Genomic DNA, 17,515 nt, shown 5'->3' with positions numbered 1-17,515 from the left:
TCGTGCAAGATCTCGTGGTTAAGCCAAGGTGGTCTTTTGCCACATTTTCTATCTTTTCTAACCAGCGGAATAGCTTGCTTTTGGGCCCTTAATAGCGTCCCTTTGAAAAACTGCCAACTCTCCTCAGTTGTTTTTCCCCTCAGTCTTGATTCCCATGGGACCTTACCTATCAGCTCTCTGAGCTTCCCAAAATCTGCCTTCCTGAAATCCATTGTCTCTATTTTGCTGTTCTCCCTTCTACCCTTCCTTAGAATTGCAAACTCTATGATTTCATGATCACTTTCACCCAGGCTGCCTTCTACTTTCACATTCTCAACGAGTTCCTCCCTATTTGTTAAAATCAAGTCTAGAACAGCTTCCCCCCTAGTAGCTTTTTCAACCTTCTGAAATAAAAAGTTGTCTCCAATGCAGTCCAAGAATTTGTTGGATAGTCTGTGCCCCTTTTCAGGGGGTTATGCCTAGTGATGATGATGAAGTACTCAAAAGCACAGCTCCTGGGCTGCTGAATACCCAAAGGGCTCCTGATTACTGCCATAACACCTATCCTCTACAGAGATTATGCTCTTACCATATGCTTCTTCAATAAGAGCACAGTAGGGATTAATGCCAGTGCCACTACGCTTGGCTTCCTGCTCTCCAAGCCTCAGGATGTTCTCCAGCCCATTCAGTGCCACCTGCACAATCTTTGAGTCCATTACTGTAAGGAGGTCACAGAGCGGTTTGATACATCCCAGTTCTACTAAGTATCTGAAAAACACCATACACAAACATGGTCAATCATTTGGATTAAGGTAACCTGTGTAATTTATGAGGCCATACTGTCCAGTGTTTAGTGTAGAGGACTGAGAACCAAAATAACTAGGTAAGATACTAACTCACTTGGGTAAAGTATCATCTATGTGGGTCTCCACCAACTCAGCTTTAAAAACGTAGAAATCAAGATTGCATTTGAGCAGGCTGGCTCAGGGGTTGGAAATGGGCCTTTGAACCATTCTTCTCCAGTTATGAGTCTGGTGCAGGTTTATTGGAAGTTGTTACATTCGGATTGTGATGGCCTCTGTGAAATGAGCTGGAAGGTGAAGGTGAAAGGAGAGATATTTCTGTTACAAGCACCAGCTTCACAATTGGTTCTCTTGTAGGCACTCTCAGCCAAGGCTTGAATGGACAATTTCATAACTGAATTCACCTCTAGAAGTGGTCTCTGACCACTCCAGAGGAGTGAGATACATTGGAAAGAGACAGCATAGGGAAATTGGGCACTTCAACTGTCTGTTCTCAAGAAAGAGGCTTTCCAGATCCAGGGTTCTTAGTATGGTACCTTTCACATAAACATTAAATCCATTTAAACATTCAGAGCTATTTTCACTGCTACTTACTTGATCTGTTCAGCAGAGCCTCCAGATGTTGCATTTGTTATTGCCCAAGCAGCTTCTTTCCTGGTCCGAAATTCAGCTGTTTGCAAAATATTTATGAGGGCTGGGAAAATGTGGGCATCTATGACGGTCTGCAAAAGGAAATGACACACAAGTTAAGTGTGTCAACTACAAATAGAAATACAACAAAAATCATCCACTGGGACGGAGGAAGGATTAAATTTAACCACGTAGAAATAGAAAAAGAACTTAAGGGTTACTAGGGCACCTCATTTTTTGCATGGAATTTTCTAGGAATCCAACAGAGCATGACCAATCATTGAGGCAGGAGCCCTTGCTTCATTCCATACACATATTCAGAGACTATTTCCACCTAACCCTATGAACTAAACCTGGAATTCTACTCAACTTTCTTCTTCTTTTTTTTTTTTTTTTTTTTTTTTAAAACAAGCACATCCAAATCCAGTGCTGAGGGATGGAAAAACTCAGCCTTAGCTCTGACTTTTCTGTCAGAGTCTTCCCAGTGGGGATGTTCCCAATCTCTATAACAGCTGGAGGCAGACCAGATCTTTGGCTCTGAGCATGGGCGTAGGAGTGTCCCTCAGGAAGAACTCTCTAGAATGATAGCTTTCAACAAAGGGAAATACTAACCACATACATGTTATAAAGTCCTATTCAAGTGAAACCATTTGCAGTATGATCTTGACAAGAAATTTAAATATTTTCTCTAGGAACACACTCTTCCCTTTCAAAATTACACACATGAGCAATAATCAGAAAAACTCTGGACATAATGCAGTCACACAAGGGAGCCTGACAAAAGTTTCTAGAAAGAAAATTCACAAAGAAAGACTGATATTTTTCATTCTCCATCCTCACCACATCAGACAGCCTTCATAGTGGACAGCAGAAAGCAGTAAAATCATCCATTGGGATGGAGGAAGGATTAAATTTAACCATGCAGAAATAGAAAAACTTAAGGGTTACTAGGGCACCACATTCCATAACACCCTTCTACCAATCCCTGCATCTGTAAAGGAGAGAATGGGAATGGAAGACCATACAGGGGTCCTGCAGATCTCACTGTAAGATCTCTCTGCCCATGATACCATTGCTCTTTTCGTGAAGTGAATAGCAACATTCTTGAAAATGTTTTGCATCAATATTGATGCAAAAACAGTAACATTATAAACTTGCCTTTACTGAATTTTATGATACTTTCAATTATGTTCATTGAAATTATGCTTAAACTATGCCAGCTCATATGCCCATGTTTTTATTTGGTTGCTTCTGTGATGTAAAAGGGTATAAACTAATAAAGGATTCCTAAGAATTTCTTTCGTTTTCTGTCATTGAGGGTAGGTCTACACTTCAATCCTGTTGGAGACCACGGGATTGTACTCAGGGCATCTCCATGGCTACACTTTATTTTTAGTGCACTAGACCAATCAGAGCTAGTGCGAGTATGTCTCCTTGAGCTGAGAATTACAAGTTTGAAGTGTAGACATACCCAGACATATCTTGAGTAGCAGGCATATACCTAAGGCTTTGAAAATATCAAAGATGAAAACTCTCTAGAAAAAAAAATCTATATTTGTGACCTCCAAATCCATTTACACAGACATGGGGAATGCAACTTTACAACCTCAGTTTTGCTTCTAACATATATATTATATTAAAAAAACATACATATAAATAACTGTAATTTGTACCTTGCACAGAATATTTGATAGGAGTCTTTAACTGCAAACTATAAAGGTAATTACTACAAATACACCACTACCTCGATATAACGCGACCCGATATAACACTAATTCGGATATAACGTGGTAAAGCAGTGCTCGGTGGGGGGGGGGGGGGGGAGGGCTGCACACTCCGGTGGATCAAAGCAAGTTCAATATAACGTGGTTTCATCTATAACGCGGTAAGATTTTTTGGCTCCCGAGGACAGCGTTATATCGAGGTAGAGGTGTAATAAGGTATACATATAGGAGCAATCTACTTAAAAAAAAAGGTCTTAAAAAAACCAGGACACATTTTCCTTGTTTAAAGACTTTCAGTTTGCCAGGCACACCATCTCTATTTCAAGAAAACATCCTAAAATATTTATGTTTTAGAACGAGATCTGCATATGAAAATAAGCCAAAGATTTTTTTATTTAAGGTACTCTGAAAAGAAGTGGTGTGCCGAATGTATTACCAAAGCCATAAAACATAAACTTAGGGCCTCTATTGCTTTCTAAACTCTTCATCCCCTTCCCTCCTCTCTGCAAAGAGAAAAACCTTAGTTTTGTTTAAAAACACATCTCACTAACAAATTTTCCTAGAAATTCTTATAAAAAGTTAATTTTAATAAACACTTAATCATTAAAAGAATGAAGACTTTAAGGGGAAAAATTATAGTTGGGAAATGTTTAATAGAAGTTATTACTTAACTCATGATTCCATTTAAAGGTGAAAACTTCTTTATTCTCCCAAATATTTAAAATAGAACAAGCTTTTAAGTCATTTGTAAATATTCTGTATTTAAACGGAAACATTTTATATGACAGTTCCCTGATATCACTGCTAAGTGAACAGTGTGATTCAGCAGTGCCAGGGAGCAGTGGGAGAGTGGTCCTATTGGGTTCCTTAAAGGGCCCTTCCCAAGACTTAGGGGAGGATCCACAAGTTCCAGGAACTCAAATAATTACCCCGGGGGGAGGGGGGGGAACAAAAATGTAACAGGGGCATGTGTGAAGGGTCAAATAAAGGGTACCTGAAGGGGACACCGAGCAGAGAACCCCAGACAGCGCTCACTGCTCCTCGAAGGTGTCAAGGGAGCCGGCAGATGACATCCAGAGGAACTCTGCAAAAGGGGCAGGCATCAGGGATGGGGGTGAACCACGCCAAGTACACGCCCGTGCTCACGGCTCAGTGGAGGAGCCACCAACTAATATCTCCGAGGGCCTTGGGACTAGGGTAGAATATAGGCTGGCCCACCGGGGTTCCTCACCCTCAACAAGTGGCAATAGGTCCTGCCACTTCGTATCAGGGCAGGACATGAAAGTGAGGAAATGAAGAATGTGAATCACAAGCATGGGCACAGATGTTTCCTCAGCATGGTACGGAAGTAAACTGGCTGCAAATCGTGCAGCTGGCTTGCAGTGAACGGGTAGGACGGTCGGAGGGGGGAGGTCACGGGGTAGGGGCCCGATGAAAAGATCCGGAGGACGTGGAGTGTAGGGTGGGCAGGGAGAACCCTCCCGCAGGACACGATCGAGGTAAACCCAAGCAGCGGGCAATAAGGCTGCTCTCACCACCCTTTGTACTCCACAGGGCGTATTTCAGGAGGAGAGCCCCATGCGCTGAGTGAACATCAGGGGATCCACCCAGTCTCCCGGGTCGTAATCCAAGAGGTCTCCAACTTTGGTGACTTCTACCAGGACCAACCTCTGGGGTACCGAGGGGGACTCTGCCACCTGCACACGAAGTTGGGGATTGTGTAGCAGGGGCTCTGCGAGGAGATCCGCCTCCTTGGTAGCTGCCACGGACCTGATCACCGAAACCAGCTTCCAGGTCTGGAGGAGGTCCTGGTAGTAGACTGGCAGCCCAGAGAGGTTTCACGGAAGACCTTTCCCATGGAGATAAAGGAGCTGCCGGTCATATCGGAGACCTCGGAGACGGTGGAGGAAGGTGTGCACCAACATGCTCCAAGCCAGACTACCTGCACCATAAAGGAGTCTCTGCAGGGCCAAGAGGCGGAAGACATGGACCTGAGTGTGCAAGCATGTCAGCCCTGTCCTCCCCCCTCCAGGGGGAGATGGAGAACCCCCGCAGAGACCCAGTGCAGTCCTGGCCAAAAGAACTCCAGAACCAGCTTCTGAATATCAGCCAGAAACCTGGGGCTGGGACCAGGATGTTGAGCCGGTGCCAGAGCATGGACAGGACTAGCTGGTTGAGCAACAGTGCCCTCCCCCGCAGGAAGAGGCACCAGAGTTGTCCCATCCACCTCGGCAGCCACTCAGATTCCCTGCCCTCCAACCCCAGCCAGTTCTCCAGAAGGATAGGCGGCAGAAAGGTAAATGCCAAGACAGAGCAGCGGACCCGCGCTCCATCGTATGGTTTGAAGTGCAGGTGGGAGGGAGCTCGCCGGCCACCCATCCCCGACCACCAGGCCAGAGGTCTTGACCCAGTTGACTCGGGCGGAGGAGACTGCCGAATAGATGGCCTGGCACACTCCAGCAGACCCAGGTCGCCCGGGACTTGGACCACGAGCACGTTGTCGGCATATGCCGACAGGACCAGCCGCAACTCTGGCTTACGGAGCACCAACCCCATCAACCTCCAGTGGAGGAGACAGAGGAAGGGCTCAATCACCAGAGCATACAGCTGGCCTGACAGCAGACACCCCTGATTCACCTTGCGCCCAAAACTGACTGGCTTGGTCAGGGTCCAGTTGAGCCTGACCAGACACTCCGCGGAGGCGTACAGCACCTGGAGAAAACCTACAAACTGGGGCCCGAAACCGAACTCCCACAGCATGCCCAGGAGATACCTGTGGTCCACCCTGTCGATCGCCTTCTCCTGATCCAGAGACAGAAGGGTGAACGACAGACCACCCCCACACCCGAACTCCAAGAGATCCCAGACCAAATACAGATTGTCAAAGATGATACGGCCCGGGACGGTGTAGGTCTGGTCGGGGTGGACCACGTCTGCCAGCACGGACCCCAGCTGCAGCGAGATGGCCTTCGCTACAACCTTATAGTCCATGCTGAGGAGTGAGATGGGATGCCAGTTCCGAAGGTTCATAGAATCATAGAATATCAGGGTTGGAAGGGACCTCAAGAGGTCATCTAGTCCAACCCCCTGCTCAAAGCAGGACCAATTCCCAACTAAATCATCCCAGCCAGGGCTTTGTCAAGCTGGGCCTTAAAAACCTCCAAGGAAGGAGACTCCACCACCTCCCTAGGTAACGCATTCCAGTGCTTCACCACCCTCCTAGTGAAATAGTGTTTCCTAATATCCAACCTGGACCTCCCCCACTGCAACTTGAGACCATTGTTCCTTGTTCTGTCATCTGCCACCACTGAGAACAGCTGAGCTCCATCCTCTTTGGAACCTCCCTTCAGGTAGCTGAAGGCTCTCCTCATAAGTCATTTGCTCCAGACCCCTAATGATTTTTGTTGCCCTCCACTGTACTCTTTCCAATTCTTCCACATCCTTCTTGTAGTGTGGGCCCAAAACTGGACACAGTATTCTAGATGAGGCCTCACCAATGTTGAATAAAGGGGAACGATCACGTTCCTCGATCTGCTGGCAATGCCCCTACTTATACAGCCCAAAATGCCGTTAGCCTTCTTGGCAACAAGAGCACACTGTTGGCTCATATCCAGCTTCTCGTCCACTGTGACCCCTAGGTCTTTTTCTGCAGAACTGCTACCTAGCCATTCGGTCCCTAGTCTGTAGCAGTGCATGGGATTCTTCCGTCCTAAGTGCAGAACTCTGCACTTGTTCTTGTTGAACCTCATCAGGTTTTTTTTGGCCCAATCCTCTAATTTGTCTCGGTCCCTCTGTATCCGATCCCTACCCTCTAGTGCATCTACCACGCCTCCTAGTTTAGTGTCAGCTGCAAACTTGCTGAGAGTGCAGTCCACACCATGCTCCAGATCATTAAAAAAGATATTAAACAAAACCGGCCCCAGGACCGACCCTTGGGGCACTTGAAACCGGCTGCCAACTAGACATGGAGCCATTGATCACTACCTGTTGAGCCCGACGATCTAGCCAGCTTTCTATCCACCTTACAGTCCATTCATCCAGCCCATACTTCTTTAACTTGGCAGCAAGAATACTGTGGGAGACCGTATCAAAAGCTTTGCTAAAGTCAAGGAATAACACATCCACTGCTTTCCCCTCATCCACAGAGCCAGTTATCTCATCATAGAAGGCAATTAGGTTAGTCAGGCACGACTTTCCCTTGGTGAATCCATGCTGACTGTTCCTGATCACTTTCCTCTCCTCTAAGTGTTTCATAATTGATTCCTTGAGGACCTGCTCCATGATTTTTCCAGGGACTGAAGTGAGGCTGACTGGCCTGTAGTTCCCCGGATCCTCCTCCTTCCCTTTTTTAAAGATGGGCACTACATTAGCCTTTTTCCAGTTATCTGGGACCTCCCCCGATCGCCATGGCTAATGGATCTGCAATCTCATCCGCCAACTCCTTTAGCACCCTGGGATGCAGCGCATCCAGCCCCATGGACTTGGGCATGTCCAGTTTTTCTAAATAGTCCCAAACCACTTCTTTCTCCACAGAGGGCTGGTCACCTTCTCCCCATACTGTGCTGCCCACTGCAGCAGTCTGGGAGCTGACCTTGTTCGTGAAGACAGAGGCAAAAAAAATCATTGAGTACATTAGCTTTTTCCACATCCTCTATCACTAGGTTGCCACCCTCATTCAGTAAGGGGCCCACACTTTCCTTGACTTTCTTCTTGTTGCTAACATACCTGAAGAAACCCTTCTTGTTACTCTTAACATCTCTTGCTAGCTGCAACTCCAAGTGCGATTTGGCCTTCCTGATTTCACTCTTGCATGCCTGAGCAATATTTTTATACTCCTCCCTGGTCATTTGTCCAATCTTCCACTTCTTGTGAGCTTCTTTTTTGTGTTTAAGGTCGGCAAGGATTTCACTGTTAAGCCAAGCTGGTCGCCTGCCATATTTACTATTCTTTCTACACATCGGGATGGTTTGTTCCTGAAACCGCAATAAGGATTCTTTAAAATACAGCCTGCTCACCTGGACCCCTTTGCCCTTCATGTTATTCTCCCAGGGGATCCTGCCCATCTGTTCCCTGAGGGAGTGAAAGTCTGCTTTTTTGAAGTCCAGGGTCGGTATTCTGCTGCTCTCCTTTCTTCCTTGTGTCAGGATCCTGAACTCTACCATCTCATGGTCACTGCCTCCCAGGTTCCCATCCACTTTTGCTTCCCCTACTAATTCTTCCCAGTTTGTGAGCAGTAGGTCTAGACGAGCTCTGCCCCTAGTTCGTACAGCACTTGCACCAGGAAATTGTCCAGTACACTTTCCAAAAACTTCCTGGATTGTCTGTGCACTGCTGTATTGCTCTCCCAGCAGATATCAGGGTGATTAAAGTCTCCCATAAGAACCAGGGCCTGCGATCTAGTAACTTCTGCTAGTTGCTGAAAGAAAGCCTTGTCCACCTCATCCCCCTAATCTGGTCGTCTATAGCAGACTCCCACCATGACATCACCCTTGTTGCTCACACTTCTAAACTTAATCCAGAGACTCTCAGATTTTTCTGCAGTTTCATACTGGAGCTCTGAGCAGTCATACTGCTCTCTTACATACAACGCAACTCCCTCACCTTTTCTGCCCTGCCTGAACTTCCTGAACAGTTTATATCCATCCATGACAGTACTCCAGTCACGTGAGTTATCCCACCAAGTCTCTGTTATTCCAAGACATCATAGTTCCTTGACTGTGCCAGGACTTCCAGTTCTCCCTGCTTGTTTCCCAGACTTCTTGCATTTGTGTATAGGCACTTAAGATAACTCGCTGATTGTCCCGCTTTCTCAGTCTGAGACAGGAGTCCTCCCTTTTTGCACTCTCCTGCTCATGCTTCCTCCCGGTATCGCATTTCCCCACTTAGCTCAGGGCTTTGGTCTCCTTCCCCCGGTGAACCTAGTTTAAAGCCCTCCTCACTAGGTTAGCCAGCCTGCTTGCAAAGATGTTCTCCCCTCTCTTTGTTAGGTGGAGCCAGTCTCTGCCTAGCACTCCTCCTTCTTGGAACACCATCCCCTGGTCGAAGAATCCAAAGCCTTCTCTCCAACACCACCTGCGTAGCCATTCGTTGACTTCCACAATTCGATGATCTCTACCCAGGCCTTTTCCCTGCACCGGGAGGATGGACGAGAACACCACTTGCGCCTCAAACTCCTTTATCCTTCTTCCCAGAGCCACGTAGTCTGCAGTGATCTACTCAAGGTCATTCTTAGCAGTATCATTGGTGCCCACGTGGAGAAGCAGGAAGGGGTAGCCATCCGAGGGCTTGATGAGTCTTGGCAGTCTCTCCGTCACATCGTGAATCCTAGCTCCTGGCAAGCAGCAGACCTCTCGGTTTTCTCGGTCTAAGGGAGGACCCCGCTCCCCAAGGACTCAGCCTGTGGGAGAGTGGTCAAGGGGAGATATATAAGCCCTAAGCTATTTAAGACATGGTTCCCTGTAGACTAGGGAAGATTACTACAGGTTAATTGGAGCACCTGTAGCCAATGAAGGCCCTGTCGGGAACCTAATAAAAAACCCCTGCTTCAGGCAGACAAGGTGATGCAAGGAAGGAGAGAGGACTGAAGTTTGGAAGTGTGTTGCTAAGAATTGAAAGACCAGAGAGGAAGGGAGGGAGGACAGGGAGATTCCCTCTCCCAGCGTCAAGGACCAAGGGTAACCCTACCCAAGGGGGAAGAGGGTAAGAAACTCACAGGGATTGAGAGGGGCTGGGGCTCAGAGTGAGGAGCAAACCCAGGCCCCATCCCCACTTCCCTCCTCTACCACCTTCCCGGGCCACTAGCTTGGCCCTCGGAACCCCAAGAGCAAGGGGTGGTGTCCTAGCCCCCTGCCAAGAAAATCAAGGGACCCACCATACCAACATTGGCCATTTTGTCACAACAGTTACATGTAGAAATATAGAATCAAATTACCTTGCTGTAACTACTTCCTAAGATAAAATGCCATTTTAATAGGATTTATATTTATATGAGTTAACTTCTTTTCCAAACTCAGAAACCACCACCTTTTCAAGGAACTTTTCTTCTTAAAGACCCTTCCCTGTTAACCATAAGTTTAAAGACTTAGGCTTGTCTACACTTGAAATGCTGCAGTGGTGCAGCTGTACTGCTATAGTTGATCTACGATAGTGCTTCAGTGAAGATGCTACCTATAGCGGCAGGAAAAGCCCTTCCGTCAGCTGTGGTACTCCACCTCCTCAAGGGGTGGTAGCTAGGTTAATGGGAGAATTCTCCCATCAACCTAGCACTGTCTATACAGGAGTTAAGTTGATTTTCCAAGTAGCTGATTCCCAGATTAAGGGCCTGCATTAAAGTTGACCTAAAAAGAGGTCTCGTCACAATTTTGTGAAAACCACGTATTAACAGGATGTGATTCTGTGTAATGCCTATTTAGTACTGGGGGAAAAAATCTGTTTAATGTTGTCATAACAAAGGGAGCTTACTGCTTCTGCCATCTTGCCCAGTTGAGAGAGAGTGACGTAAAAGCTGCAATTTCTGTAACATGGAAGTTGGTAGCAGTGCTGCATGACCACCTCAATCTAGCCATCAAAAAGGAAAAGTTATTGGACAAACTTCCACCATGTGAGGACAGTTCTGAAGAGCATGTTAAAAGAGCATCTTAGTAAACAAAGATTTGGTTGTCTTTGCACATAAATTAACTAGATATTGGATCACCATTATAACATGGATGGAAAAATGTGGATGATGAACTACTTCTGGCATTCCTGAAGGGCCCATAGGCATCTGAACTTCAACAAGACCTTATTTGTGCCTGAACCAGGAAGAGATCACTACACAATCAACTGTGTCTGTAGTTCAAACCATCTTCCCTGCACAGAACTGTATACATGCCAAGGCAATGAAGACTCTTGACAAAGATCATATTGATGAACAAGTTGATTATAATAATGTTGACTAGCAATGTCACCAGTGCTTATTACATTATGTACATATCTGTACAAAATTATTAGATTTTGTTTTACCCTTTATATTGTTGTGATGCTTTGAGATGACAGAAATCCAATTTAGGTCTTGAAATAATACACAGACATTAAACTTACAGAAATAAATACAAATAAATTTCAAAGCAGTCATTTTAATATGTTCACGATGTCATTGTTTATTCCTCTTTGTATGGTAACGGCTCTACACCATACCTCATCTTAACATAGACATAAACAGCTTTCAAATGCTGTATGATGTGCATGTATGTAGAGAGGGTATGTTAAGTCAACCACACTGGTGGTGTTTTCCTATATGATTCAAATGCAGTATTGTAGCTGTGTCGATCCCAGGATACAAGAGACAAAAGGTAGGTGAGGGAATATAAAAGATATAACAACACTGGTCTACAATTTTTGAGAAGTCGTCTGCTTCAGAGATAAAATATATTATGTATTTTGATGTGCTGAATTCAAATTTGACAATTAAAACAACTGATTGGCTACTGTTTCTAAGATATTTAAGTTTTTACATTTTATGTCTATGTATATTGTGTAGATAGTAGAGTTTTAATAATAAATTGTAAACCTAGGTCTTTTCATTTGTTTATGGTTGCTTTACATGATAATGTTTCACCTGTCCTGTTTATGTAACACTTTAAAAATCAGCAAAAGGGTTATATAAATAAAATTTATTAGGAAACAAAAGGCAAAAAACTATTATGTACATAGTTTAATCCTATTCAGTGTCTACTCGGCGCTTCTTGGCTTGTTTCTTGTATTCATTAAATGGAGCATCTCTTGTCACTGTCCACCAATAGTCTGCAAGCATTGATGGGCTCCATTTGCCCTGATAGCGTTTCTCCATTGTTGCAATGTCCTGGTGAAATCACTCGCCCTGCTCGTTGCTCACTGCTCTGCAGTTCGGTGGGAAAAAAAATATAGATGAGAGTGCAAAAAATGTATCTTTCATGACATGTTGCAACCAAGGCTTTGGTATGCCTCGAGGAGGTTTTCCACCAACAACCTGTAATTGTCTGCCTTGTTGTTTCCGAGAAAATTATTGCCACTAACTGGAAGGCTTTCCATGCCATCTTTTCCTTGCCACGCAGTGCATGGTCAAATGCATCATCTCGAAGAAGTTCACGAATCTGAGGACCAACAAAGACACCTTCCTTTATCTTAGCTTCACTTAACCTTGGAAATTTTCCATGGAGGTACTTGAAAGCTACTTGTGTTTTGTCAATGGCCTTGACAAAGTTCTTCATCAGACCCAGCTTGATGTGTAAGGGTGGTAACAAAATCTTCCTTGATTCAACAAGTGGTGGATGCTGAACACTTTTCCTCCCAGGCTCCAATGACTGTCGGAGTGGCCAATCTGTCTTGATGTAGTGGGAATCTCTTGCACGACTATCCCATTCGCAGAGAAAACAGCAGTACTTTGTGTATCCAGTCTGCAGACCAAGCAAGAGAGCAACAACCTTCAAATGGCCACAAAGCTGCCACTGATGTTGGTCATAGTTTATGCAACTCAAAAGTTGTTTCATGTTGTCATATGTTTCCTTCACATGGACTGCATGCCCAACTGGAATTGATGGCAAAACATTGCCATTATGCAGTAAAACAGCTTTAAGACTCGTCTTCGATGAATCAATGAACAGTCTCCACTCATCTGGATCATGAACGATGTTGAGGGCTGCCATCACACCATCGATGTAGCCTGCAACAACAAGATCACCTTTCATGAAGAAGAATGGGACAAGATCCTTTTGACAGTCACGGAACATGGAAACCCTAACATCACCTGCCAGGAGATTCCACTGCTTTAGTCTGGAGCCCAACAGCTCTGCCTTACTCTTGGGTAGTTCCAAATCCCTGACAAGGTCATTCAGTTCACCTTGTGTTATGAGGTGTGGTTCAGAGGAGGAGGATGGGAGAAAATGTGGGTCCTGTGACATTGATGGTTCAGGACCAGAAGTTTCATCCTCTTCCTCGTCTGACTCAAGTGAGAATGATTCTGGTGCATCAGGAACCGGCAGTCCTTGTCCGTGGGGTACTGGGCGTATAGCTGATGGAATGTTTGGATAATGCACAGTCCACTTTTTCTTCTTTGACACACCTTTCCCAACTAGAGGCACCATGCAGAAGTAACAATTGCTGGTATGATCTGTTGGCTCTCTCCAAATCATTGGCACTGCAAAAGGCAGATTTCCTTTTCCTGTTCAACCACTGGCGAAGATTTGTTGCACAAGTGTTGCAGCATATGTGTGGGGCCCACCTCTTGTCCTGATCTCCAATTTTGCAGCCAAAATAAAGGTGATAGGCTTTCTTAACCATAGTGGTTATAATGCGCTTTTGTGATGCAAAAGTCACTTCACCACAAACACAGCAGAAGTTATCTGCACTGTTCACACAAGTATGAGGCATCTCTGCTCACTTTGGCTGAACAGAAATGTGTCCCTTTGCAAAATCAAACACTGACAAATAAGAGAGCACGACACTGTATGATTTCTAGAGCTGATATAGGGCAATTTGTTCAGCAGAGTGATGTAAGCTTCGTTATGATTGCATCATCCATGACTTCTAGGGAGAACATGATGCAATTCATATCATGTATGATGCAATACCAGCTTCAGAGTGCATCATTCATTTATTGCCTAAAAAGCAAGTACTGTCTAAACCCAGTCATAGATTTATTCATAGATCTAGTCAAAGATGTATTTTAGTCATTTCTGGTTTAAATGGAGATCCCCTCCCTTTATAACTCACTTATCCAAGTCAAGGGTCGTATATACTGACCCAATAGCATATCTTGAAAACTAGAGCCAATCAACAATTTTAAGCATCACTTTCGTTCTCAGTGACCCAGAATTAGTAAAGTTTGACTACATTTATTTCAGAAGCATTTTGGCTGTAGAGCAGTGTAATAAAAGATATTACCTAACCCACCTAGTCTCTCTTACATGATTCAAAGTTAAAGTTGCATTACAGATTTAAGTTTAACAAGAGCTTTAAGCCTTGATTTTGTAAGAAGGTCATTGACACAGCAAAAATTAAATCAAAATGTAAATGGAGTATGATTTGAATTTTTCATGGTGACTTGAAAAAAATGGATTGGCAGAATAATAAGAGTTCAAAAATCAGCCTTTCTGGCAATTTTTCAATGGATTGTCTCATTTATCTTTCTCCACATTGTTGCCACCTATATATAATTGATGTTGTTGAAACCAGCACATGAGGAACATAGAGCATTTAATAAACTTTTAGAAAAAATGGAAAATATGTGCACGAAGCCAAACCCACCATATATGACATATCTGCCATGGTGCAAATCCTCTGCCACTACTGAGAAACAGAGGGAGAGACTGAACAAAACAGAAGCTTAGCTTTTCTTGTGCTGGGAAAGAGAATAACAGGAGTTCATATCTCAGCTCTTCTAATTGCTATTTATCTGTACAGACACTTCATTACCCTTATGTAAGAAACTGCAGGTTTTGAACCCTGGTCAACCCTTTTTGGCAGCAAGATCCAACCTGCTACCCAGCGACCTGCAAATTTTCATCAGAATAGGAGATAAACTCTGACAGAGGACCCCAGCCCTGGAATCCGGTTGGCAAAATGTTGGGGTCCTTATTGGTTCACAGTTTCTACATAAACCAGCACAGGAACACAAAGTTGTCCATACAACAGGGGTCTCCCTGCTTCAGACTGCTTCCTCTGTGATACTTGCTCCTACTATTTGCTGCTGATCTCCTAGTAACCTGACCCTGCTTTCTTCCTGACACCTGACTCTGGTTTGCTCTCTGGCCTGTCTCGGGCTCTGATCTCCTGGTAACCTGACTTTCCCTCACAGGACCTGGCCACTTTTCCAAGGTACTGGTACAGGGCCATGAGGAATGTGTGGCTCACAAAATCCTGGACTCTAAACATAAATGTGGTAGGCTCTTGTACCTTGTTGACTTGGAGGTATATGGTCCTGAGGAGCATAACCGGGAACCTGCAGAAAATGTACATGCCCCAGTGCTTGTACAAACATCCCATAGGAAGCACCCCAAGAAGCCTGGTCCCACATCGCCATGAGAGTGCCCCTTGGGGAGGGGATGATGTCAGGGACTGCAGGTCTTGAATCCTGGTTGACAGGACTCTTTGGTGCTAATAAGTTCCAACCTGCCACCCAGTGACCTGCTAACTGTTGTCAGAATAGAAGACCCCAGTCCCAGAATCCAATTGGCAGAATACTGGGTGTCCTGATTTGTTCACAGCTTCTATATAAACTAGGGCTGTCAAGCGATTAAAAAAATTAATCACACTGTTAAACAAAAATAGAATACCATTTATTTAAATAGTTTTGGATATTTTCTACATTTTAAAATATATTGATTTCAGTTACAACACAGAATACGAAGTGTAGAGTGCTCACTTTATACTTATTTTTTATTACAAATATTTGCACTGTAAAAAACAGAAGTAATAGTATTTTTCAATTCACCTAATACAAGTAGTGTAATGCAATCTCTTTATCATGAAAGTTGAACTTACAAATGTAGAATTTTGTACAAAAAAATAACTGCATTCAAAAATAAAACAATGTAAAACTTTAGAGCCTACAAGTCCACTCAGTCCTACTTCTTGTTCAGCAAATCACTCAAACAACTTTGTTTACATTTGCAGGAGATAATGCTGCCCACTTATTTACAATATCACTTGAAAGTGAGAACAGGGGTTTGCATGGCATTGTTGTAGCCAGCATTGCAAGATATTTATGTGCCAGATGCACTAAAGATTCATATGTTCCTTCATGCTTCAACCACCATTCCAGAGGACATGCTGATCACGGATTCTGCTCGATAACCATCCAAAGCAGTGTGGACTGATATCATCATCATCCGAGTCATGCCACCAGAAGAAAATTTATTTTCTTTTTTGGTGGTTCGGGTTCTGTAGTTTCCACATTGGGGTGTTGCTCTTTTAAGACTTCTAAAAGCATACTCTACACCTCATCCCTCTCAGATTTTGGAAGGCACTTCAGATTCTTAAACCTTGGATCGAGTGACGTAGCTATCTTTAGACATCTCACATTGGTACCTTCTTTGCGTTTTGTCAAATCTGCAGTGAAAGTGTTTTTAAAATGAACAACATGTGCTGGGTTATCATCTAAGACTGCTAGAACATGAAGTATATGGCAGAATGCGGGTAAAACAGAATAGGAGACATAATTCTCCCCCAAGGAGTTCAGGCACAAATTTAATTAATGCATTATTTTTTTTTAATGCATATCATCAGTATGGAAGCATGTCCTCTGGAACCGTGGCCAAGGCATTAAGGGGCATACGAATGTTTAGCATATCTGGCACGTAAATACCTTGCAATGCTGGCTACGAAAGTGCCATGCGAATGCCTGTTCTCACTTTCAGGTGACATTGTAAATAAGAAGCGGGCAGCATTATCTCCCGTAAACGTAAACAAACTTGTTTGTCTGAGTGACTGGCTGAACAAGATGTAGGACTGAGTGGACTTGTAGGCTCTAAAGTTTTACGTTGTTTTGTTTTTGAGTGCAGTTATGCAACAAAAAAATCACATTTGCAAGCTGCACTTTCACAATAAAGAGATTGCACTATAGTACTTGTATGAAGTGAACTGAAGAATACCATTTCTTTTGTTTGCCATTTTCACAGTGCAAATATTTGTAATAAAAAATAAAGTGAGCACTGTCTACTCTGCATTTTGTGTTGTAACTGAAGTCAATATATATGAAAATGTAGAAAAACATCCAAAATATTTAATACATTTCAATTGGTATTCTATTTTTTATCAGTGTGATTAAAACTGTGATTAATTGCAATTAATTTTTTTTTAGTCAATCGCGTGAGTTAACTGCGATTAATCGACAGCCCTAATATAAACCCAGAAGAGAAACACAAAGTTGTCTGCACAACAAGGTTCTCCCTACTTCAGACTGCTTCCCTTGCAATACCTGCTCCTACTGACTGCTGCTGATCTCATGGTAACCTGACTTTGCCTACCTCCTGATCTTGGTTTGCCCTCTGTCCTGTCTCAGACTTTGACCTCCTGATATAGGATCCAGCCTGACTCCTGCTCCGACCACTAGGTCAGACTGCCCACATCTGGTCTTGACACCTTATTATTCACTAAGCCTATGAACCCCAATCCATTTTAAAAAGTAAATTACTAAAAAACATATGCAAGATCACTACAGGCGGCCAGGAATAGAACCCAGGCCTGTAAACATGACGAATGTCATCACTGCACTGTACTGCCTTTCAGACTGAATGAACAAGTTTTAGTTAACACATTTCAAACCACATTAAACCACACTCCTGTCCAGGAGCCAGAAATACAATCCAGGATTCCTGATCATCAGTATTCTACCACTGACTAGAAAAAGTTGTGTAACCCACT

The 17,515-nt window shown here is 44.0% G+C and overlaps 1 protein-coding gene across 9 annotated transcripts in view; it reads right to left on the bottom strand.

The window, feature by feature from the left end:
• Nucleotides 1-17,515, bottom strand: part of KPNA1 (karyopherin subunit alpha 1) — a 145,777-nt gene that overhangs the window by 20,871 nt on the left and 107,391 nt on the right. For 6 of the 9 annotated variants that reach the window (XM_034787719.1, XM_034787726.1, XM_034787711.1 and 3 more), the window contains 2 exons: nucleotides 1,377-1,504; nucleotides 569-747 (listed from right to left, as the gene is read on the bottom strand). In XM_034787719.1, the coding sequence (XP_034643610.1) occupies nucleotides 569-747; nucleotides 1,377-1,504 (307 nt within the window). Of the gene's footprint in view, nucleotides 1-568; nucleotides 748-1,376; nucleotides 1,505-9,431; nucleotides 9,534-10,597; nucleotides 10,694-17,515 lie in introns of those variants that run through there. The other 3 variants (XR_004647882.1, XR_004647883.1, XM_034787733.1) reach the window with 3 other exon arrangements.

This window comes from Trachemys scripta, chromosome 1 (assembly GCF_013100865.1).
Source record: "Trachemys scripta elegans isolate TJP31775 chromosome 1, CAS_Tse_1.0, whole genome shotgun sequence".
In the NCBI taxonomy this organism is placed as follows: domain Eukaryota; kingdom Metazoa; phylum Chordata; order Testudines; family Emydidae; genus Trachemys; species Trachemys scripta.
Note: the sequence above shows the minus strand (reverse complement) of the source record. Positions and strands in the feature narration are given on the sequence as shown.